Here is a 26,339-nt window from a genome sequence, read left to right as displayed (position 1 = left end):
TTGCACACGCACACACACACACACACACATACACACACACACACACACACACGGCCTGTGGAGCAATTAAAAGTAAAAGGATTGATGACCGCGTGACTTCCTGTCCTAATGTCATCCTACCTTATTCACTCTGAGACAAACATTTCTGCATTTCTGTCCTTCCGTGGCTATGACCTCCTTTTAGAAAAGATGTGTATTTACCCTGCATACACACACACACACACACACACACACACACATAGTTGTAAATCTACATGTGACACATGGAGGAAAGCATGCTGAAAATGTGTCCTTCCTCTTGCTTTAAAAGACTATTTTAGCCCAGATCCATCCAGTTTCTACAGTACTTGTCCTCATCAGCGTGAGCTGGAGCCTATCTCTGCTGACTTTGGGCGAGAGGCAGAGTACACCCTGGATTTAGTAGATTGTTTGAGTTCCTTACTTGATCCGTTCCATTATTTTACTGCACGTATTGTTATGCTAAAAGTGTTTTTTTTGTGTAGTTTTAGTTTTGAATGCAATTTTTCACAGAGGTGGCATTTTTCTTCTCTTGCTGAAAAACAAAACAAAAAACTGACGATATCAAATTGAAACACTGCAGAACGCAACTTGGAACTTTAATCCGAAAACGACGGAACAACGAACTTCTCGCTGCACACAACACCAAGAGATGCGCTTCAGTGTGCCTGGAAGCGGCCTTTTGGAACATGAAAACAGAAAACAAGGTTTCGGTTTGGTTGCCTGTGAATTTGGATTTGTCCCATGATTTTACTCCACAGATTGATATGCTCAACATTTTTGAGTTGTTATAGTTTTGAATAAAATTTTTCCCTAAGGTGATATTTCTCATCTCTTGTAAAAAAAAAAAAAAGAAAAGAAAAAAAGCACAATATCATTTATACAAAAAAACATTTTTAACTGGAATGAAAAATGACAGCACCAGTGAGAAATCTTGTTAGCATGGAGCACGTAAATTTATTGTATATGTTGTTATCATGAACTGGCATAATTAAAACCGGACGTACGGTGTCGGTTCCTAACGTTTTCATGTGAATTATTTTTTTTTATTTTGAAGGTCTTCACCGGAGGTCCCGCCTCTCCCGCTGGTGAGCTTGACGGCGGAGAGACTCCAGAAGAAGTAGAAGGGGGACTGAGCAAGCCGGAGGCAGCAAGACTGGAACAAGCCTTGCAGTCTCAGTCTCATGCTTCGACCAGGACTCTTCTCCTCCTGTCCGTTGTCTCAGATATATCGTTTTTATCGTCATATTTAGCCACAAAACAGGAAAGGGGGGAAAGAGAGAAGCGTGCCGAGTCATGGAGCTTTATTGCCTCGAGTCGGACTCGGTGGTGAAAGCCCAGCCTGACCCAAACATCCTCAATGATCACAGAGTGTTGCAAAGTCTATTAACCATCGAGGACAGGTTTTTACCTCAATGCTCATATTTCCAGCGGGTCCAGAAGGAAATTCAGCCTTATATGAGACGAATGGTTGCAGGCTGGATGCACGAGGTTTGTCTGTTTTCATGCTAACGAGCTAACCAGCTCTTGTGTTTTTTTGTGTGGATTGTTTGCATGTTGCTGCACATTCAGCCCAGTGTTCACCCTGAAATGGATGTTTTTCTGTCCATTTGTGCGGACTTGTGTGACAATTGGGTGAGGATGACTCACCAAAAGGCGTGGGAGAGTCGGAAATTCCACCACGAAGACAATTCAGCCGCAAAAGAAGTAGCCTAGCTTGATTATTTACATTTGCTAAAGGCTTTAAAATGACCACCTTTTATTGAGAAGCGGACTCAAAGCGCACGACACCCTCATCTTAATTTACCTGTTGCAAAAAATGACATTTGTGCACTGCACTAATTATTATTAATTTTTGAAAGAAGCGGCCAGGCTGCAGGCAGGCAGCCAGCATGGTAGACTCAAAACTTTTCGTCACAATTGCATTCAATCTATTCATAACCATCTTTATAAATGTATTTTAATTTTCGGAACAAGGAAGCTGAAGGCTGTGGCTTGTTGCTTAACGACTTCCTATTGAGCTCGTCGAATTTTGCAGCAAATCTTCATTTTTGCACATCTTTTTATATACAAAGCAACCCCTACACATCTTTAGCAGCTAATATTAGTTCAAATGCATTCAAATCCTTTATTTATGCTTGGAGTAATATACATTTGCTTTTGTATTTACCAGGTGTGTGAGGAGGAGAGGAGCAGTGAAGACGTTTTCCCTTTAGCTATTAACTATTTGGATAGATTCCTAGCGGTGATGCCCACAAGGAAAAGTTTCCTGCAGCTTCTGGCTGCTGTGTGTATGTTCCTGGCCTCCAAGTTGAAAGACAGCAGGCCCCTATCAGCAGAGAAGCTTTGCATGTACACAGACAACTCCATCACGCCGCTGGAACTGCTGGTAAGAAGACCCTTTCACTGGCAGGCAGGGGCAATCAATGCCATTTCTTGATTCTAATGCTAATGCTTTCACAGGAACCTTCCAGTCTCCTTTTAAGTGCTGTGTGAAAAAAAGGCCACATTCTTGCTTGTGATGAGGCGTGTGATGCCATCTAGTGTTCAGACTGAAATTCAATTGAAAAAGAAGTCATTTTTAGTTGCACCCCAGCAATGAAAAGCAACAAAACATCCATGTAATGATTTAATTGGCATGGAAGTAGATGCTCATTCATTAAATCATTCGGCTGGTCAAACTTGGCCATATTTGAGTTTTTTTTTTATGAAGTGGCACCTCGCATCCCATTGTGTTGGCCTATGGCTGTTTGGGGAAATGACAAATGAGCCATTTGATGGTCCCAGCCTACATATTACTGAATATCCTCACAGGATGGCCTGCTTTTTCAGCTGCACCATAGAGGGGGGTAGGGGGGTGGGGTGGTGACCTCGGGCAGGCATCTGTCCAGGAAGTGATATTCACTTGGCTTCAAACAGGTTAAATGCAAGCATGTGTGCATCGGGTTTGGTAGCACAGCATTCATGCTGTGATGGGTTGGCCATCACCTGCTTGATGTGGTTTATTCCTGCTAGTGGGGGAACACACAATGGGCAGCAATTTCACTCTTGTCACAATCCAGGGGTGTCCAAATTACAACCTGGGGTCCATTTGCGACATGCGTCTGTTTTTTGTTTTTTTTTTCTTTTTTTTTAGCCCACGGCACATTCTGAAAATATAATTTAAGAAGAAAACAGCAACAATGGAAAAAATGAAAAATGTGCACTAATTTTACAATAATAACGTCAAAGTGCCAAGAGAAAAAAGAAAGAAAAACAAGAAAAAGTTGAGAATAACAACTTAATATTATGAGGAACAATAACGGTGGAAATTAAAATATTAAAGAAGTAATTTTTGGAACATTAAAATCAAAATACTACGGGAATAAATTCATAATTGTGACCGTGATAAGTGAATTTCCACAAAGTAGGATTCCTTTATGAATGGAATATTTTTGTAGTTAGAGCATAGAAAACCTGTTTACCACCTTCTAAATATGCTTTTTAATGTTACTAGAGACCTCTAGACATGAAATAACACCCCTATAGTCACCTTCACACTCCAATTACCCAATATTGTAGTTATAAGAGAAAGTAAGACATTTAAGACATAAATAAAGCTTGTGTGTGTTGCAATAAATGTGTTCCAGACACGTGGACAGGAAGTGTTCAGGGTTGAGTTTTAGCCTGATTACTGCTGGCCCGTGTTATGATTGTTTATTATGTTGTTGTTATTGTGCCTCTTGTAAGATCATCCAAACCTGCTATAAAAGCCTGTTGTTCCGGCTTGTATGTTTCACCTACTGACACCTAGTGGCCAGTATAGGATACTGCATATTACAATTTGAATGCGTCTTTTGTATGCTTTTATATTTGTCTTTTAGTTAATTCAGCTATTTTTATGCTTGAAAGTGCTTAATTTCAGCAAGAAATACGTAGAAGTAGCTTAAATATGCAAACTTTTTAACAATTGACTTCAACCACAAAACAGCATGATTTATTCATCAATATAGTTTTGATAAACCGTAAGAGTGAAGCCGCAAGTTTTGAACCGTGATGTTGGGAAGGGCGAGTTTACTTGGACAATAATTTTAAAAAACCTAGCAGAATTATTACGATGGAAAATTATGTGGGAAAATAGTCATATTAGTAGCATAGAGTTTAAATATTAAAGAAAAAATGTTATTTAAAAAATATGTCAAATATTTAATTGTAATATGAGAAACAAAACACAATGAGGTTGTAATTTTTTGAAAATTACTTTGGGGGGGAGTTGGAATGTTATGGGAAGTCATAATATTCCGAAAGAAAAATTCCAAAGATTATTTAAGATGAAAGTTGAAATATTTGGAAAATAAAGAGCCAAGAGCGAATATGATAGCAATAATAGGCTTTTTCACATATATGACAAAGCTGAGATGCATTTTTTTTGTTGTGAAATCTATATAACTTCTTAGCATATCTACATGTGTTGCTTTACAAAATATCCTAATCATAATCAAAAGGCAGCAAGAGCCTGAGTAATAGGTTTATTTGCTTCATTCACCTTGTGGATATGTGTCAGCACCACCAGCAAGGAAATCCTCAAAGGGGCAGCGGTAACTTCAACCGCTCTAATGCAAATATTTGCCCTTGATAACAGGAAGTACAGTCACATTAGGCCCCACCCTCACTTATCTTTGTCTTTCCACTTATTTGCATATAGCTAAGATATGAGAGACACACACACACACACACACACACAGTGATGTTAATGTGGGCCATGTTAAAAGTCAAATGAGACAATGACATGAGAAGTCCACACAGACTGTGTAGTGTTGACAAAGGCTACAAATGTTTGACGGCAATGTGCTTTCAGAGCTAATATTTGCGGGCGGGCGTGCGCAAGTCACCCTATTTATATTATTGATAGAAATGCAAATGTTCATTGACACACATGCATAAGTCATAAATGAAATGTAATTATTTTCTTCATGATTATGATACATCACTTTTTGTACGATGTGGGAAGTTTTTGAATGATTGGGTGTCCAGAAAAATCGAGTGCCCAAACAAAGCACCCGACGCGTTGCTGGCTCACTGCACGTGTAGTTTTTATACTAACCTAATGTAAATAACCCGCCATGGGGCCAAAGAAAGTTGTGAATACCACGATTGAATTTGATCAATTCCTCATTTATATACTGCTCAAAAAAAAATTAGAGGAACACTTCGAAAACACATCAGATCTAAACTGGGGGAAAAAATTATCTTGAATATCTTTCCTGATAATAAGTGGGTGATGTATTAGTAACAAAATGATGCCACATCATTTGATAGAAATGAAAATGATCACCCTATAGAGGGGGAAAATCAAAGACACTCCAAAAATGAAAGTGAAAAAATGATGCATCAGACTGGTCCATTTAGCTAAAATGTCATTGTAGCAACTCAAAATGATTCTCAGTAGTTTGTGTGGCCCCCACGTGCTTGTACGCATGCCTGACAATGTCGGGGCATGCTCCTAATGAGACTACGGATGGTGTCCTGGGGATCTCCTCCCAGATCTGGACCAGGGCATCCATGAGCTCCTGGACAGTCTGAGTAGCAACCTGGAGGCGCCAGATGGACCTAAACATAATGTCCCAGAGGTGTTCTATTGGGTTTAGGTCAGGTGAACGTGGGGGCCAGTCAATGGTATCAATTCCTTCATCCTTCAGGAACTACCTGCATACACTAGCCACATGAGGTCGGGCATTGTCGTGGACCAGGAGGAACCCAGGTCCCTCTGCACCAGCGTTGGTTCTGACAGTGGGTCCAAGGATTTCATCCCGATATCTAATAGCAGTCAGGGTGCCGTTATCTAACCTGTAGAGGTTTGTGCGTCCTTCCAGGGATATGCCTCCCCAGACCATCACTGACCCACCACCAAACCGGTCATGCTGAATGATGTTGCAGGCAGCATAACGTTCTCCACGGCATCTCCAGACTCTTTCACGTCTGTCGCGTGTGCTCAGGTTGAACTTGCTCTCATCAGGGAAGAGCACAGGGCACCAGTGGTGTAGTTGCCAATTCTGGTGGTCTATGGCAAATGCCAATCGAGCGCTACGGTGCTGGGCAGTGAGCACAGGGCCCACTACAGGACGTCGGGCCCTCAGGCCACCCTCATGGAGCCTGTTTCTAATTGGTTGGTCAGAAACATTCACACCAGTGGCCTGCTGGAGGTCATTTTGTAGGGCTCTGGCAGTGCTCATCCTGTTCCTCCTTGCACAAAGGAGCAGATACCGATCCTGCTGAGGGTTGAAGGACCTTCTACGGCCCTGTCCAGCTCTCCTGGAGTAACTACCTGTCTCCTGGAATCTCCTCCATGCATCCAGGTACCTCAGTGATGCCCTGGTCCAGATCTGGGAGGAGATCCCCCAGGACACCATCCGTAGTCTCATTAGGAGCATGCCCCCACGTTGTCAGGCATGCGTACAAGCACGTGGGGGCCACACAAACTACTGAGAATCATTTTGAGTTGCTACAATGACAGTTTTAGCCAAATACACCAGTGTGCTGTATCATTTTTTCACTTTCATTTTTGGGGTGTCTTTGATTTCCCCCCTCTATAGGATGATCATTTTCATTTCTATCAAATGATGTGGCATCATTTTGTTACTAATACATCACCCACTTATTATCAGGAAACATATTCAACATCATTTTTACCCCAGTTTAGATCTGATGTGTTTTCAAAGTGTTCCTCTAATTTTTTTGAGCAGTGTATTTATGTCGCATTGTTTTATGAATGTAAAACTCATTGATTTTCTATAAAATGTATTTTGTTAATATTTTGGGTGTCTGGAACGGAACAGATTGGACTTACATTAATTTGCTATGGGAAAAATTGTCTTAGTTTTCGTTTGTTTCGGGTTTTTCAGACCTTTTGGGATGAATTAACGAAATGCGAGGGAGCACTGTACTATACGAAGAAATGAAATAGCCTCATTAGGTAAGGGGTCTCTAGCCTTGAGAGCAAATTTTGCCAAAACAAACATTTTTAACTGTGGAAAAAAAATAACGATGTCCTTTTGTTTGCTGAATATGGCAAACTGTCGTATGTTATGAAAATGTCAAAGTACTTTATGTACATAATCCTTTGGCCCTGTGGCGAGCTCAGAAAGGGGGGCTCGCGGGCAACCTGTTGGAGACGCTTGCCTTCGAGCAGGGGGGTCCAAACATGTCCCAGCAAGGTCCACATAGTGAAAAATGAAAGGATGCATCTTTGCCACTTTGATATTTTGTAACACATGTAGATAAGTTACAGGTATATACACTGAATTTCAATGCATTTTAGCTTTGTCACATAGCATATTATTATTGTCAACTTTACTCTTTGGTCTTTTTTCCCCATTTTTGCTGTTTTATTTTTTTAAATTTCCCCAAATATTTCAACTTTCATCTTAAATAATTTTAGTAAAACTTACTTTACTATGATTACTTTATTCCCATATTTTTTTTACTTTATTCCTATAATAACTATAACCTATAACTTTTCCCCATTTTGCTTTGTTTCTCATTAAAAAATTTTTTTTTCTGTAATATTTCAAATGATGCTACTAAAATGCCATTTTTTGACATAATACTGCAAGTTTTTTCTCTGAAAATTGCTATCTTCCATTTCTGCTGTTTTTTTTATCCACCTAATTAAACTTTCTTTTTGTAAATTTTGTTGTCGTAATGATGACTTTATTCCCATAATATTTAGACTTGGTAACATTGTAACTTTTTCCACAACCTAATTTTCTAAAAATGACGACAACTTTGTTTATTTTGTTTGCTTTTCAGAATATTACAACTTTTAGGAAATAACGTTTTTTTTTTAATATTTCACCTTTATGCTACTAAATTGACGTTATTTTTTCCCCTCATAATATAACAATGTTGATCTCGTAACATTATAACTTTTTTCATTAGATTACAACCCTTGATTTTTAATATTTTGACTTTATTATTATTAAATTTTTTCAATTTATGGTGGGTTTGTTCTTTGTAAAATGTGCTGTGGGCCAATAAAAAAAAAAAAAAAAAAAAAAAAGGCCAGTGAAATGTTTATTGCAACAGTCATACATTGCAGTTCCACTACAGTCCTGTGGGGGCAGCAATGCACCGTACTCAATAATCAACAGCTGCCAAACGATAATTATTAGATTTTGCGGGCGCCGTACATCCAGTCAGGTGTAATGTAACGTTAAATTTTACTAAAAATGAATGAAAATCTGAGGGGGCACCAGGCATGTGACAGGAAAGAAGACGCCTGCTGCCTTGCTGCCTCGGAGCAGTACGTCACATGCCGCCGCTGTGCACACAAAGGATGTGAGGAATGAGAAAGGCACGCAGATGATAAGATAGCGTGTGGGCTTGTGGTGACATTGTATAAAGCGGACTTGATTTCAGGACTGGTTCACTTAAGTTTACATGATGTTGGAGGACATTGGGGTGGAATCCCACGTCTCATTTGCAGCATCCGCCGTCATAAGTGCCGCCAACTCGCCGCCATGTTGTCTTGTTGGTCCTCGATGGACGTATACCAGCTGCCAATTGTATTTGTGGCGGTCCAGATTTTTTTTCACACCCATACACACGCGCGTGAACAATGTGTGTACATTTAGAATAAGTCACAATTATCATTATTATTCATCATTAACTCATTCAATCCCAGCCATTTTTCAAAAGACAACCCCTTCAGTGCTGGCTCTTTTCGACTATTTTGACTGATCTTTCAAGGCTCACAGAATATTGTGTTCTATGGCTGTATAAACAAAAACAAAGATTAGACTCTCGTCTTTTATCAGAAAAAAAAGTTTGTTTCTACCTTTTTTCTGTTCTTCAGTAATCAGCAGTAGAACATAGGTAAGTTTCAGGAAAATATCAGTGCCCAACTACAGAAGGGGCTAAGCCAGCTTTTTGTGAAGATGCATTTCTAGCATAACTTTCACTTTCCCACAAATGTTTTTTGTTTTTGTGACCGCCCAAATATCTAAACAACTATACTAACACAAACAACACAAAAAGGGGTTGTTTTACATCAAAATAAAGTATTTACAAATATAACACCATGATCACGGTTATAGTGATGGTATATGTAGTGATAACTCACACACGTGTGTGTGTGTGCATGTTAAAATGTCCCTACAGTGCATAACCTTGTGCACGGCACACTCCCCATGCTCACACTTCCTCCTCCCTGTCATGTGTGATTTGTCAGTTAATGCCGAGCTCTTATCAAATGCACTTCTGCCACCTTGTGGCCGTTTTTATGGCTTAAAAGCTCTGAAGTGTTAATGCAGTAATGGAGGGTTGCATAATCACCTCTTTTTGCCTCTGGTGCAAAAAAACATAAAAGATGAATAAATACGCTGTTGGGATGGGGCGTTTGGGTTTATGAAAACGTATAAATACGTCTTTTGTATTGAATGAGTTAAGGTCCGAGGAGGAGAGTTTAAGGTGATTTTCTTGATGGAAAAGAATAGAAAGACGGAAAAGACGTAGGTGTAGATTAAGTGTTGTGGATGTTTCAGGATTGGGAGCTGGTGGTGCTGGGCAAGTTGAAGTGGAACATGGCGGCGGTCATCCCCAATGACTTCGTGGAGCACATCATACGCCGTCTGCCCCTCCCCAAGGAGAAAGTGGCCATGGTCCGCAAGCACACGCAGACCTTCATCGCCCTCTGCGCCACAGGTAGTCCAACCTTGACCTTACCTCCTGCCTTCACTCCCCCATCCTCCCTCCCCCCTGTCTGCAAGCGCTCCCACGCGTGCTAGCATTCCCCCATCATGAGTCATCGATGCATGTGACTTATTTCTCGCCTCTCTTATCCCCACAATCGCTGACTTGACTGCAGGCCCACCATGTTCTTCTCGCCTATCACACTGACACCCCCTCTCCTCCTCCTCCTCCTCATCCGTGTTATTTGTTGACAGGGAAGTCTCCAGGTTGAAAAAGTCATGGTGACGGTCCCGTGATCTTTCTTCCTTCCTTCCTTCCTCCTTGGCCTCATGTCCAAAATAAACTCCCCCCCCGCTTTTTTTCTCTCTCTGTTGTCATTTGGCATTCCGCTGCCTGTGCTAGGAATCCCGCTAAGATTTTCATATCCTGGACAGCAGCACTGATCCGACGTTGCATTTAACGTCACGCTTTGTCTGCCGGCGCCACCTCACTGCTCTTTCAATGGCAGGAAATGCAGCAAAGGAGGTCACTCCCATCAGCTAGAGACAGTTAGTACCGTCATTTAGCCTCACACCATCCATGTACAGCTGGTCCTCACTATTTCCTGCAAATGGTGAAAAACTGCACAAAATGAAAATTTTAAATCCTGGAATATGCCACTCACACGTATTACAAACATTTTAAATTCAGTTTTTACACATGAAGAAAGAATGACAGGCATACAGGATTGTACGTACAAAACCTACAGGTACACATTACACCTTGTCAAAGCATCTTCCTGCTGGAAAGTGTTGAGTGAAAGGACTTGTGAGACACTGTGTGTGTGTGTGTGTGTGTGTGTGTGTGTGTGTGTGTATACACTCCTGATCAAAATCTTAAGACCAGTTGAAAAGTTGCTAGAATTTGCATTTTGCACATTTGGATCTTAATGAGGTTTTAAGTAGAGCTATAATATGCAAAACAAGAAGGGGGAGTGAGACAAAAAGCATTTTGAAAAAGCAAATTATTGAAAACAACAATCAAACTGCAATAGGTTGTTTATCAGCTGATCAAAAGTTTAAGACCATCGCTCAAAAAATAACAAACTCTCCAAACCAGAACCAAAAATGTTCTCAGTAGGACTCAGTAATGAGGAGCTCCACCGTTCTTGTTCATCACTTCCAAGATGGCTTTGGGCATGCTTGATGCGAGTGTTTCCAGGAGGCTAGTGGGAACATTGCTCCAAGTGGTGAAGATTTCTTCACCAAGGACATCAACTGTCTGGAACTGATGGCCATTTTTATAAACTTCCCTTGCCATCCATCCCCAAATGTTCTCTATGGGATTTAAATGAAGGGAACATGCAGGATGGTCCAAAAGAGTGATGTTATTCTCCCTGAAGAAGTCCTTGGTCAAGCCAGCATTGTGACCTGCAGCGTTGTCCTGTTGAAGAACCCAGCTGGTACCACACAGACGAGGGTCCTCGGTCATGAGGGACGCCCGCTGCAACATCTGCATCCGTTTGACGACCCCGCACCACCTGAAGCTCCGGTGTTCCACTGAATGAAAAAGCACCCCAGAACATGATGGACCCCCCTCCACTGTGCCGGGTAGAAAACATCTCAGGTGGGATCTCCTTGTCATGCCAGTAACGTTGGAAGCCATCTGGACCGTCAAGGTCACATTTTTTCTCATCAGAGATTAAACTTTTTTCCATCTTTCAATGTCCCATTTTTTTATGCTCCCTGGCAAAGTCTAAACTGGCACTTTTGTGGCGTTGAAGGAGACGAGGTCTTTGAATTCATTTTTTGTATTTTAAAGCCTTTTCCTGCAGATGGCGTCTGATGGTTATTGCGCTGCAGTCGGCACCAGTAAGGCCTTCATGTGGGTGGAAGACCGCCCTGTGTCTTGATGGACAGCCAATGGGATCCTCGGCTCAGCGCAGGTGTGATTTTTTTTTTTTGGGGTGGGGGGTGGGGGTCTACCACTTGACTTTTTTGTTCCATAATGCTCAGGATCTTTCCAAAAATGTAGAATGACTGATTTACTGCCCAACCTCAGCAGCCATGGCACGCTGCAAGAGGCCTTGCTTATGCAGCTCCACAATCCCACCACGTTGAAAAAGAGAAAGCTTCTTAGCTTTACCATCAGGAGGGCCTGACAGTGGGAATGATGACACGACGTCAACATTTTGAATAGATTTTGGCTTTTATAGCCTGTGGTCTTAAACTTTTGATCAGCTGATAAACAGCCTATTTCAGTTTAATTGTTGTTTTCAATAAATTACTTTCTCAAAATGTTTTTTGTGTCACTCACCCTTCTTGTTTTTGCATATTGTAGCTCTACTTAAAACTTCATTAAGATCCAAATGTGCAAAATGCAAATAGCAATTTTTCAACTGGTCTTAAGATTTTGATCAGGAGTGTATATATGTTTGGTTTGGTTTAGTTTATTTGAACATGAAGGTTACAATGGAATACATCTCGTGAATCATTCTTTGACAGTTCCACATGTCCAAAAGGAGTAGGAAGAAGCAAAGCTTATTTAATCCTACCCCCCATCCATTCTACATCTAGTACAGTACATGTAGTTCACTTCCTGGATTCCATGTCATGTTTTCAGTGATAATCAGGATAACACATAATAGATAACGGTGAGATAGCCCCCCCCCCCCCCCCCCAAAAAAAAGAAAGAACATTCATAATAATGATAATAATGATGACAATACTAAATAAATAAATAAATAAGAACAAAGCTTTTTTTTTTTTTAAACACAACAAAGAAAATTATACAAAAATAAATAAATAAATAAATAAAAAATAAAATTTAATTAAATAAAAAAAAAAAAATAAAATAAAAAATAAAAAAATAAAATAACAAACCTGACAGAACAATCAGGACTCTTCTGCCTTGTATTTAGCAAACATCAACTGCTTGTATTGTTTTTTGAATTTGCTCATCTCTGTACATTGTTTGAGTTCTTTACTCAATCCGTTCCATCATTTAATTCCACACACGGAAATGCTGTGGGTTTTCAGCGTTGATCTCGCATATAAATGTTTTAGGTTTAATTTTCCTCTAAGATCATATTTCTCCTCTCTGATTGAGAAATACTTAATTAGATTTTTGGGTAACGAGTTATTATTAACTTTATACATTATTCTAGCGGTTTGAAAGTGTACTAAATCTGCGAATTTTAATATCTGTGATTTTAAAAATAAAGGGTTTGTATGTTCTCTATACTTGGCATTATGAATGATCCTCACAGATCTTTTTTGCAGTACAGTGAGTGAGTGAAGATTGCTTTTGTAATTATTTCCCCATATCTCCACACAATACATTAGATATGGTAATACTAAGGAACAGTACAGAGTGTGGAGTGATTTTTGATCAAGAACATATTTTGCTTTATTCAATATAGAGATATTTCTCGCCACCTTTTGCTGTATATATTTAATATGAGATTTCCAACTCATTTTTTCATCTATTATAACCCCAAGGAATTTATATTCTTCCACTTTTTCAATATCCGTTCCATTAATTTGTATTTGGTCGTACGTGTCCTTTCTACTATTACCAAATAGCATTATTTTAGTTTTACTTAAATTCAGGGATAATCTATTCTTGTCAAACCATGATTTTAATATGACCGTTTCATCCTTGACCTTTTTAATGAGTTCTTGTGTGCTTTCACCAGAACAGAAAGCGGTGGTATCATCGGCGAATAAGACCAATTTTAAGTTATTAGTTACTTTGCAAATGTCGTTAATGTACAAGTTAAACAGTTTTGGTCCCAGTATGGACCCCTGTGGTACTCCACACGTATTGTGTAGACTCCCAGATGTATATTCTCCGAGCTTTACAAATTGTTTCCTCTTTGCTAGGTAGCTTTTAACCCAATTTAAGACTAAACCTCTAATTCCGTACCTTTCTAATTTTGAAATTAAGATATTGTGATTAATTGTATGGAAGGCTTTTGTCAGATCCATGAATACAGCTGCGCATCTTCTGTTGTCTATGGCAGTAGTGATTTCCTCCGTGATTTCCATCAGTGCCATAGAAGTTGAAATGTTGGCTCTGTAACCATATTGACTACTTGCCAATAATTCATTCTTATTAATAAATTTGTCCAACCTATTATTAAATAGCTTCTCCACAATTTTCGAGAATTGTGGTAACAAGGAAACTGGTCGATAATTTGTAAATTGGTGTTTGTCTCCTTTTTTGAAAATTGGAACCACCTTGGCTGTTTTCATTTTGCTTGGAAATATTCCAGTCTGAAATGATAAGTTACTAATATATGTTAACGGGTCTGCGATCTCATTGATGACCCTTTTAATTGTTTCCATTTCGATTCCATGACAATCAGTTGATGTTTTTGCCTTAAAATGGTTAACAATGTCAGTGATCTCCTTTTTGGTTACAGCAGTGAGAAACATAGAATTAAGATTCCTATCAATAATATCAATCCCTTCATCAATTGTGTCTTGTTTTGGAATTTCTTCTTCCAGTTTTTGTCCAATATTTACAAAATATTCATTAAACATTTCAGCTACCGCATTCATGTCATTCCTGTAAGTGTTTCCAACCATGAAATAGGGAGGATAGTCTGCTTTCTTAACGTTGTTCTTTATAATACTATATAAGATGCCCCAAGTTGCTCTCATGTTATTTTTGTTCTTATTTAGTACGTGACTATAATATTCCCTCTTACACACTCTCAAGATAGTTGTCAACTTGTTTTTGTATGTCTTATACTTTTGTTCTGCTTCTTTAGTCTGTTGAATGATAAATGTCCTGTATAATGTGTTCTTCTTCTTACAGGCGTTTTTTAGTCCTTTTGTCATCCATGGCTGCTGGTTTTTCTTTTGCTTCTTGGGCTTTTCTTGCCAGGGACAGTTCTTATCGTAGAGCTCCATATAAGTACCAAGGAAGCTGTCATATGCCTCGTCCACATCTGTTGCACTGTAGACACTCTCCCAACTTTGTTCTTCTAGTCCTATCTTGAAGGCACGGATGTTGTCCTCTGTACGCAATCTTTGAAAAGTCTTTTTTGCCTCCGCCTGTTTTTTCTTATAATGTTCATTGTAGATTGTAAACACTGGAAGATCATCACTGATGTCACTAATTAGCAGGCCACTGATGGTGTTGTTATCAAAGTCATTGGTGAATATATTATCGATGAGGGTGGCACAGTGCTCTGTTATTCTACTTGGTCTAATGATTTTAGGATATAAACTCAAGCTATACATTGTATCTATAAAGTCATCTATTTCCTTGCACTTGTGTGAGTTCAAGAGGTCAATATTGAAGTCTCCACATATAAAAATATTTTTTTGACCTATGTCTGTAAACGTTGTCTTAATCCAATCCTCAAACATTCCAATCTTTGACTTTGGAGTTCTGTACACACAACTTATTAACACATTTTTGCTTTTTTCTTTACAGATTTCAATTGTTATACATTCTAAAATGTTATCAATGACAAATGACATATTCTTTACCATTTTGTAGTTCAAATGTTTGTCCACGTATACGGCCACACCTCCTCCATTTGCATTGTTCCTGTTTGCACACGTCATTTCATATCCTTCCAGCTCGAAGTCCATTCCTTTGTTAGCATTAATCCAAGTTTCTGAGATTGCTATAACTTTGAAAGGTTCTTTGAATTGATTCAAATATTGTTTAATATTAGTAAAGTTTGCGTTCAAGCTTCTGCTGTTTATATGTATGATGGATAACTTGTCGTCGTTGATGAAGATGTTGTTGTATTGCTCCTCCGTATAATAACGGCAGTCGTTTGTAATGTGAGAGAAAAAATTTGAGTCTGGATCAATGTCTTTTTCCATATCCAATTGTTTGTGATCTGTAAAGTGAAAAGTGTCCAATTGTAGATCTTCTTGTAGCATATTAAAGCTGTTTTCCCCCATGTTGGGAGACCTCAATATCTTTCTAGGTCCTTGATGTCTTTGACAGCAAGAACTCTGGCCTCTGGTCCTCCATTTGCTTTGATGAAGATTTTGCAGTTTGCACTCCATGTTCCTTGAATCTTTCCTTGCTTCCTCAGATCACGTGCTTTCTTCGCAATCTCAGCGTTGCGCTTGGTCAGGTGGTCATTCATGTAGACATTTGTTCCTTTCAGCTTCTTTCCCTGTTTCAGCAGAGCAACCTTGTATTTCCTGTTGGTGAATTTGACGATGATGACGGGTGTAGTACGGTTCCTCCCATACAGTGGGATGCAAGTATCAATAGATTGGATGTCTACATCCACCTCCTTCGATTGCAAAAAATCAACAACTTGTTGCTCTGTTGAGGCGACATCCCTTTCGTCTGGTTCTTCAGTATTCGCCACTGCTCTGGCATAGGACCTTGGTTTGATTCGAAGTCCCGTCACGACCACGTCATTCATTCGTGTGTTCTGATCCATGTCATCTATGGTGTTTTTCAGCTTCTCAATGATTTTATCCTTTTCTTCACATTCATTTTTGAGAGTGGCTCCCAGTGCATCATAACTTTCCTGTAATTTTTTATTCTCCACTCTCAGACCTTGCATTTCGTTCCTTAATATCCCCATTTCATTTTGAAATGCTTCTCTCTGAACTTGCATTTCTCTTTGTATGGCGTTGGTAGTCTCTAGCAAACTGTAAGTTAGTTTATGCAGGGAGTTGGAATTCTCCACAAGTTGCTGCATCTGTTTTCCATAATCCTCCATGGTTTTCGCCATGGTATACTCACTCTTTTCCATTGAACTTCTTTCTTGCTTGTTTGCGCGGTGTTTAACCTTCTGCAAGGCTGTCGCTGTTGTTTTGTCTATATTTCCACTCAGGTGTGTCAACTGGTTAACTGTGTCATCCTTGTAGGGTCTCGGCGGCGGTTGTGGTAATAGGTGAGCACCTCCAGTTGTCTCAGGAATCTGTTCGACATCTTCCGTATATATGACTGAATCTGGAGTACTTCGACCAGAACTGCTAGAGCCACCGCTTGTTGCGCTTCTTTTCCCTCGAGCCTTTGACATTGTTACTGTTGCTTGGTAACGCCGTCAGTTAGCCGTTGACTTGTGGTGCAATGCCTTCGGTGATTAATCTTCGTTATAACGGCGAGTTTATCTCTCACCAGTATCTCACCAAAGTCCCACCAGTCCTCGTGGGCCGAAAAAGCTGCACAGGAAAACTCCAAATGTTATCCTGTTATTGAAATCAGGCTTCAAACCGCGGCTAGCATGATAGCTTGCTTGTAACGGCTGTCGGCTCCACCTGATTGTCTCTTTTGGTGAGTTTAGTCCACTCGCGGGTCCGAATTGAGGCAGAAGTCTCAGCACTCACTTGCAGAGTTGTAATCACAAGTTGTGATCACAAACTGTATTCACCAAGGTCGCAAGAGTTTAAAACTCCGGTAATAGTGGACGGAGCTTTTCCGTGAGCGTCCTTTCCGTACAACAGGAAGTGACGTATGATGTATGATGTGTGTGTACGTATGTACTATATATACAGTCAAATCTGTCTTAGCAGCCACCTGTATAGAACGGCCACCTGCCTATAGCGGCCACTGAAAAAAAAAAAATCCCCACCGCAGAAAATTTACGTGTTTTAGACCCTGTGTATAGCGATCACCTGTCTAACGCAGCCAGCGGCCACCCGTTTTGTATCCCTTGGTCAATATCTGACCGCATATAGCGGCCAAAATGCCGACTCAAGCAGAAGCTTCATGCACGAAAAACTTTCGTTTTTTAAGCAATGAAGCTGTCGTGTGTAGACTTTAATTACTGAGTCCTAGTTGGACATAAAAAAGCCGTCTTCTTATTTTGCAATGCCACCCTGAAAAGATTCAATGACGGCCAAAACGGTAATCTTCCCACTTTGCAATGCCGTGAATAGATTCTAAAATAGCCAAAACACCTGAATAAAACATCTAAAATATCACTTAATTGCCGACTAATTAGAGATTAGAAGCCCATTCAATAAGAAAGGAGCGATGGTATTTTTAGTTTATGATTATCTTCGCACCTCCTCCGCACTCAATTGTTCACGCACACACCCATTCATGACTGCTTCACGCGTATCCTGTACAGTACATATATCCTCGGGCTCGTTCACTAAAATTTTTTATTTCTTGCTTTTAAAATCGTGTTTTAAAAAAAATCAAAGATGGAAATTTGTGACGCTCTGTGAGCGTCCCCTGTCCTGCGCTCTCATTGGCGGGCTGTGCCTTCTCCGGGGAGGAAGAGGCAGCTGCTTCATGCCTGGTGGCTGCGCAGCTGCGGTCAATTAACATTTGTGGCGGATAAAAGGCCAGCGCCGTCGAATGTGCGGTGGTGGTTCATTGTTGTTATTGATATTACTAGTTTCCTCACCGGAGCTGTTACCTAGATTTACCTACCTGTTTATGTAGCATTTGTGTCAGCGTTTTCCCCTATGTCTCTTGGTTTTGCTCCAGTCTTTTTGTGAATACATGCTAATATGTGTGCACACAAATTCAAAATGGCCGCCAACCTGTCCATAGCGGCCACTTTTGCCGTTTCCCTTCAGTGGCCGTTATAGACAGGTTTGACTGTAGGTTAGGGGTGGGGGAAATAATGCTTAGATGCATCGCGATGCGGTCATTGACGACTATTCATCAAATTCATAAATGTCAATAATCACTGCTGACGGAACAAAAAGACGGAAAGCGGAAGTGCCGCCCGGACAGTTTATGGTGGCCCCCCCATGACGCTACCAGAGCGGCCGAGTGTAAACTCCGACCCGCACATTCTGGGTTTAAAGCGAGTGTCTGGAAGCACTTTGGCTTTCACGTAGTTGAAGGTAAAAATGAACCAGACAATATGCAAGCTTTGTCGTACAAGCTCCAAATATTTTGGGAACACGACAAATATGAAAAACCATATAGCACGTTTCCACTCGAACCAGGAGGAAAAACAGCAAGCTCAAGTTGCTGCTGACCAGAGAACCATTGAGCAAGTGATAACTCATTTTCCACCCAACTCAGAAAATTACTGATGGCTGGAAGCTAGCGTCTCATGTGCTACAAGCCAGAGGAATGAATGAGAGCCATATAATATAATGCCAGTAATGTTGCAGAAGCATGTTGATTGCTTGTGGCCTAGTCATTTGTATTATTTGTGAATAAGGGCTGCCTAGTTTTTTTTGTGTTATTTATCATATGCTGAAGTCTGCAAGCATTATTCTTGTATGAGAGCTGTTGGTGCAGTCATTTGTATTTTGCATTAAAGCTGTTTTTGACTTTGCTATACAGTAAAAATATTCTTGTCAGATATTCTCTGCTCAGGATTTTTGTTTGAATTCAGAAGTCTTTATTTACACACTGAGTAAAAAGAAATTATACATAGAAAAAATGATGCATAAAAATTTGACAAACTGTTGATCACCAAAAAAGATTCATCGATTGTTTTATCATCGCATTGCAGGCCTGTGCGTCGTAATCGAATCGTGATGTGGCCAGAGATTCCCACCCCAAGTATAGATATGCACTGTATGTGTGTATATACTTGTGTATGTCTACATGTGCATATTGTGTGTGTGTTTGTGTGCATATGTATGTAGAAATATGTATATACTGTATGTGTACATACAGACCCACCTACATATGTATGCAGGAGTGTGTGTACCTGTGTATATGTGCATTTTGTGTGTGTACATACATACTGTACTTACATAAATACATATACACACACATACATGCAGAAGTACTTGTATATACTGTATGCGTGTGGGTGTGTTTTTAGTGGTTTGCTTCTGGTGAGTGGCCACAGTGAGTAGAGAGAAAGAGGCAGCCTACTGTGGTTGTGCAGTAATGTAAATGTTTGTAACTTTTCTGAGGAGTTGAGATGTTGTGCTTGTGCTGGAGGAGCTCCCCCTATGGACAGCTGGCCCTGGGAGAAGCCAGACTGCTGTTGTGGACACACGCACATCAATAAGTTAGTTAGTCATGCAAGTTGTTGCGCTCATTTGGCAGCTTTTTACAGTGCCTGTAAATGCCTCAATACCATCGTGTTCTACTCTACTTGTTTCTCAGTGGAGGACTAATGACCTTTAAATTCACAGGAGAAGAAGCCAAAGGGAGCTGTGCATGTTGACGCCCACAAGGAGACATATTCATGCCACAGAAGCATAAATAAGTGTAAATATAAGTATATGAAGATCATAAAAGCCAGGCGCGGATTTAGAGGGGGGTGTGGGGGGTGTTCCAGTCACCCAGTCCCAGTGAAGGTACATGTTCTGAATTATGGGCGCGTGGTGGACGCATACGCATATGCAGAATGCAACCGAGACGCATGCTATTCCTGAACCCACTGTCAGGCTGATCATTTACATTGGACATTGAACGAGTGCTATACATGGCCATTCAGGTGGAGGTGCAAAATAAAGGTTCTGGCATCATGACTATAAGAAAAACTGTTGTCAATTCTCAATGAAAATGAACTAGAAAAGCGATCCCCAGTGACATAAAATTATACGCAAGTCCTCGGAATTTACAGCTCCTTCAGATTGGAAAATATTTCAGGAAATTGAGCTAAAATGGGTTTCTCCTAGTACCGGTCATTTTATAAATAGAATGTTTTGGCTTAAACGATATATTCTAAGGATAAAAATAACAACAATCTCTTGAAATTAAGGACATAAAATTGGCCTCAGATATCACCAGATTGCAGGAAATGAAGTCTAATTTAAACAAAATTTCTGGGGGAGGGCCACCAGACCCCCGCTCCATTTCCAGCGCCTCGGCCTACGGCCTCAGCCATACCCCGTCTTTTCAAAAAAAGCTAGATCCGCCCCTGAAAGCCTACATGTTTAATGAGGCGGAGAACTTTGCTGAAGTTTAAATATGTCTCGTCCCCATTGGGTAGAAACATACCAAATGCTGTAACACCACAACTTCATTTAAATGTTCAAAGTAGAATTAGAATAGACTAGAATGCTTTGGCTTTGAGTCTTAGCAAGACTTTGGATGCTGGAAGGGCACAAAGCCTGGTCCGTAAAGGCGTGCTTGGGTATGTTTGGTGTGGAACACCTGTGATGTCACAAGGGCGAAGCTGTTTCAGCTCCAAAATGGGGGACCAGCGGTCGGGTTGTGCTTGCAAACGTGGTTGCTTGAGTCGTCGGTGCAGTGTCCTTCCGTCCCGTTAAGGCTCAGTCTTCCAGACGTAGACTGTAATGACTCGTTCCCAGAAGCCCAGGCGAGGCGGGTAGGAGGATTCCTGCCCTGTTTTTCTAATCAAGACTTTTTCTCCAAGGGGGGGAAAAAAGCACAAGTTTCATCCTGTGTTGGAAATTCAGACCGTGTGAAAGTGGAGCATGTGTGTGCACTGCTGCCGTGTTTCTTGTTGCTTATCCTAAATCATCTTTCTCTACCAGACGACCGGCTCGCCATGAACCCCCCCTCCATGATCGCCAGCGGCAGCATGGGGGCCGCCGTCTGTGGCCTGCAGCTAGACCACAGCGACCAGAGGCTGGCTCGAGACAACCTGACCGATCTGTTGGCCAAGATCACCAACACAGAAGTGGTAAGCGCGCCGCCCCGTGTGGACGCTAGGGAGCAAAGAGGAGCGACATTGGAGTTGTTTATCCTCCTGGGTGGAAGCCGGCCTGCTGCTATAACGAGCAGCAGCAGAGTGGGAATGTCTCCTTAAAACTCACAGCCCACATTCTTGCGGTCGCAAACATGCAGTTTCTGCGCTCCTACTGTAGAGCGCTTTGCCCCTCCTGGTGGAGGAACATGCTCACCACACAGCTCAGGAATACGTCTTTTCTAAAAAAGGGCTGTATTTTACTTTAGTTGCTGAGAAACACCTACTGGGACACACCACTTGGAGTCAGTTACATACGATAACCCTCACCTTTTAGAAAAGAACTTAGTCCAAATAGAAAGATTCCAAGAAGAATAGAAATCCAAAATCCACAAAGTCAAAACTTGTAGCCTGTGTCATTAACTGTAATTCACGCAATTGTTCTTCCCCAGTTAGATACGACAACGTCATCTCTTGTAACAAAAGCTCAATACTTCTATTTAGAAGAGTAGAAAGACTCAAACAATCCACAAAGTTGAAACCTGCGACGCACTCGCTCAAATGAGGACGTGTTGTATCATTAATGTGATCGCTCCTCACCAGTTACACTCAGAAACTGTCATCTTTTATAAAAGAACTCGGCCAAAATACAAGCGTACAGAAAAGCTCCTAAACAATCTACAAAGTCGAAACCTGCGCACGTGTCATCATAATTAATGTGATCGCTCCTCGACAGTTATATACGATAATGTCACCTTTTGGAACAAAACTCAATCGATATAGAAGAGTAGGAAAAACTCAATCAACATAGTCAAAACCTGCGGCGCACTCAGTCAATTATAAAGTGTTGTATAATTGATGCGATCGCTCCTCACCTGTTACTGTATATACAGTACAAGAACAGTCACCTTTTTATTTAGAAATGGAAGACATAGAAAGGCTCCAAAACAATCCACAAAGTAGCAAATCTGTGTCATGTGTCATATAATTAATGATTGCTCCTCGCCAGGTATATAGAATAACCGTCTCCTTTCATTGAAAAATTAAAAATAGAGTAGAAAGTCTCAAACAATCCAGTCAAAATTGCTCGCCCAAATAAAGACATGTCATGTAATCAATGCGATCGCTCCACGGCAGTTAGATAGAACTATCACATTACATAAAATAAATCACCACAAAGACTTTAAAATAAGCCAAAATCAGTCAAAGAGTCAAAATCTGCAGCTGACTTGTTGAAAGAGAAACAGACATGAAAATAACGTCCATAACAAATAAATAAAATACGGCTATTGAATAAAAACACAAATGTAATGACCTGCAAAGCTGAGCGAATGTTGAGCAGTGATGGTTTGTTTTTAAACGAGGGCTTACTTTCCCTTGATTGTTGATTTTCTGAAGTTTACTCTCCATCAGACTAAACTTGAGTAAAACCTCGCCGTCATGTTTGTTCACAATTAACACTCGTCAGCGGCGACCTCATCTTGCACTGCCAATCCTAAAAAGGCGGAGGAGTGCCGCTGGCGAGCTTTGTGGTGGCGTTGCCACGGCGACGCAGGCCCCACAACCTCCTCCGCCGTCACAACAGGCAGCTCCATCGGGTTCCAATTATCCGTACATTTCAAAGGAATGTTATGTGAACCCCTTCCCCCTCGCCCCCGCACCCCCTCTTTGCGAGCGGCGGCACATTCTTGAAGCAGTCGGCTTGCGGCCGACTGGCGACCTCCCACGTCTGCGGGGGAGGAGGGGGGCGGGTTTTTAAAGAAAGATGTCCAATAACATCCGCTCATACTGTCCTAGCGTCACTCTTTAAACCCCAAACTGTGCGAGCTTGGCTGGGGGGGGGTATAGTAGGTCTTCTGGACCTCCACTTGGACAAGAGACCTCTGAGGACCTCATGTGGCTTGTACCATTGTTCTGGACCACCTAGCTCCGCTCTTATAATTCCCAGCTGGTATGCCACGCATGTGACCGCATGGGACCCCCCCCCCCCAGGTATAAAATGTGCCATAAATATCTTTTGCATAAGTCAAACTATCACCTCTTTTTGTGCAAGCATGGCAAACTTGCACAAAATGTGTAATCAGAGCGATTCCTGATTAAGATTGGAAATATTCCACGAAATCATAGAAATTGCAGTAATACATCAGAGTAGAAGGTGTCACTTATTTATGTGATCGCTGCTTTTGTGAAAGTGAATGACAGCAGCAACCTTGCACAACAGGTGATAAGACTTGAAATAGTACACAGTCATAGAAGTTTGAGTAACACAGCAGATTGGGTGGTGTCATTTCATCAATGTAATTGCCCTGTTCGCAAGTAATGTCATAAACGATCAGAATGACTCCAAATAAGACTGAAAATAGTCCACAAGTCATAGAAATTTAAGTAACCCAGCAGAATATAAGTTGTCATTTAGATCATGCCATCACCCCAATTTCATATCATTAACACCAGCAACCTTGCATAAAACAATCAGAACCACTCGATGATAAGACTCAAAATAGTCCACAAAGTCCTAAAAGTTGCGGTAATATAGAAGAATAGGGATAATTTAATTCATTGCCGTGCTTGCAAGCCATTAATAACGGCGACAACCTTGCACAAAATAATCAGAACAACTCCAGGTAAGACTGTAAGTAGTCCACAAAGTCAGAGAAATTGTAGTAATACAGTAGAAAAGAAGGTGTCATTTAATTCCTGCTTGCAAGTCAGTCATGACAGTGGCAACCTTGCACAAAATAATCAGAACCACTCTAGGTAAGACTGGAAATAGTCCACAAAGTCATAGAAATTGCAGTAACACAGCAGAATAGAACTGATGGGACAAGTGAGTGGTGGTGGGGGGGTTCCTAGTGAGTACATCTTAAAAGTGGGATTTGTAAAATGGGCTGTGTGAGAGATTTCAAGTCAGTCCCACTTAATGGAATTAATAACAGCGCCATCATGTGGTGTATTTATCAGAAACATGATAGCACAGCAAGACAAGAAAATGTCATTGCTTTGTGTGTAGAAGAGTTGATTTTTTACAGCGTGCTGCGATGCAAGCGTGTTGTCAAGATGTTATCTTGACTAAGTGCTGGTGTGTGTTGCAGGACTGTCTGAGGGCGTGCCAGGAGCAGATCGAGCGCGTGCTGGCCGCCAGCCTGCAGCAGGAGAACCGGGGCGGCGGGGTCACCAAGTCCAGGGAGCAGCAGGACCAGTCCAGCACCCCGACAGACGTGCGCGACGTCAACTTATGAACTCCCACGTCTTCCCCGTGAGGGGGAGGGAGCTCCAGCGACAATCCATGAACTTTTAGCATTTAAGAAATTTCCCCTTTTTGTTTGCCCCGCCCCCCTCCCTTCACTCACTTGTTTTGTATGTGCCACATGTAATCAAACAAGGTATTTAAGAATCTTGAAACTTGATAGTGCCTTAGGTTTTCCACCGTGGAAACCTGAATATATTTTCATACTTGAAGACAAATAGCTTACTTTTATGAAATATACATATTTCTTTTGACGGCAAAAACTATGATAGTGTATGTTAGCTAGTATTTACTTGTTACTCATTTTGCATCTTAAGCGTACAGTTAATCACTCACAGTTTCATGCGGGGATTCCACCTGAGCATTGAAAGCACCACGTTACGCGGAAGCGGAGCAGCAGGCTGGGCCTGCTCACACGGGAAGTCGTCACGTCGGCGGTCCGGGAGAGGCGAGGGTGGGTAGGTGTGTGTGCGCGCACGTGTGTGTTTGTGGAGAAAGGAGGAAGAGTCGCAGGTTTCATGAAGGTGGCGAGGGCACAGACGCAGGTTTTGAGTCGTGACAGTAGAGTTGTGATGGACGCTCGGGCCAAAAGGGCAGGAATGTAAGCTAAAGGCGTCGCTGCAGGAGGAGGACGAACTCCAGGTTTCGACGTCCCGGGATGCTGTTTAGCATTGCTGCAGTTTCTCCTATCACCAAGTTTTGGAATTTTGGAGCGAGGAGGGATAGAAACGACATTGATGCACTTTGAAAACACACTCCTTAAGAATGCTAAGGGGATGGTGGGCGAGGAGAGTTCATTTGGTGTATTCGGGGCTTTTTTTCATTTTCATTTTGGTTTTGGTTTTGGTTCTAGTTTTTCCTATAAGTTATTTGATTTTCTTTTTTTGGGCTGGATTCCCACAGGGTCATGAAAACTGCACCCCCGGCAGGTGATCGACTACACACAGAATATTTCCTTTGAATATTAGCAAGTTATTTAATCGTACTTGAATTGTTCACTCATAGCCAAACCTTCCTGTAGTTCTGAATATCCTGTCTTTATTTGACTCTTTGTCAGCTCCTTCTCTTCAATGTGTGACCGTTGTACATATCACACATTTGCCCCAAACGTCATTTGCTTTAATCCTGAAATGCGTGTGTTTGCTTTGAAAAGATGTCTAAGGGGAAAGAGCTCATTCCAAAGTGACACGTTTCTACACGTCATTGTCTTTGCTGCTACAAAGCTTTTCTTTTCTAGTCTTAAACAAAGATGCCTAATTGTGATTCAGTCGTTTGCTGCTATTATGTATTACTTTTTTGTTGTATACTTACGAGTCTTTTTTTTGTTTTTTTGCTTTTTTTGTGTGTGAGTCTTGTAAGTGTACTGGAGGGAACGTCACAGTTTGGTGCGGGACTGGAAGTACTCGTGTTTTGCCGATCTTTGGATTATTCCTGTTTTGTGTATCTTTATAATCTGTTGTATTCTTGCTGCTTACCTGGTAATTGTTTGTGTACCTCAGGTAATTTGGACGGATAGAGCGTTACCTCATCACACTTTGTCACACACGTTTTGTTTCAGAATTTTAGGGAGCAGGATGCTTTGTCTTTTTAAATAATAAAAAAAAAGAAAATGCCTGCTATCAGATTCCAAAAAAATCCCCAAGACATTTCACACGTGTGGTGCTGCTCAAAACGCCCTGTACTGTATGATACATCCAAAAGAACAAATTATTTTTCTTTCCATCCTTTGACTTCAGCTGCCTGTTTCAAATCAGTTCGTTGGAATTAAGTGGAATCTTTTCTTTTGAGGTACCACCAGAATGTTGTTTGGTGTCCCCATTTGCAACCACACAGTGTACCTCAACAATTTATCAATAAATTGGCTAAAAATCACAAGACTGCGGTTTCCTTTCTGGGCTTTTGAAG

General features: G+C 41.1%; 1 protein-coding gene across 1 annotated transcript; it reads left to right on the top strand.

Annotated features, from left to right (window-relative positions):
- The first annotated feature begins 768 nt into the window (after nt 1–768).
- LOC129168125 (G1/S-specific cyclin-D2-like) lies at nt 769–26,300 on the top strand. Its single transcript, XM_054753035.1, has 5 exons — nt 769–1,509; nt 2,192–2,407; nt 9,540–9,699; nt 21,036–21,184; nt 24,280–26,300. Exons 1-5 carry the CDS (start codon nt 1,315–1,317, stop codon nt 24,424–24,426), a joined length of 867 nt encoding a protein of 288 aa, XP_054609010.1. The 5' UTR covers nt 769–1,314; the 3' UTR covers nt 24,427–26,300.
- Nucleotides 26,301–26,339: the final 39 nt, after the last annotated feature.

The sequence above is a fragment of the Dunckerocampus dactyliophorus genome, chromosome 15 (genome assembly GCF_027744805.1).
Source record: "Dunckerocampus dactyliophorus isolate RoL2022-P2 chromosome 15, RoL_Ddac_1.1, whole genome shotgun sequence".
In the NCBI taxonomy this organism is placed as follows: domain Eukaryota; kingdom Metazoa; phylum Chordata; class Actinopteri; order Syngnathiformes; family Syngnathidae; genus Dunckerocampus; species Dunckerocampus dactyliophorus.
This window is presented reverse-complemented; position numbering and strand designations above follow the sequence as displayed.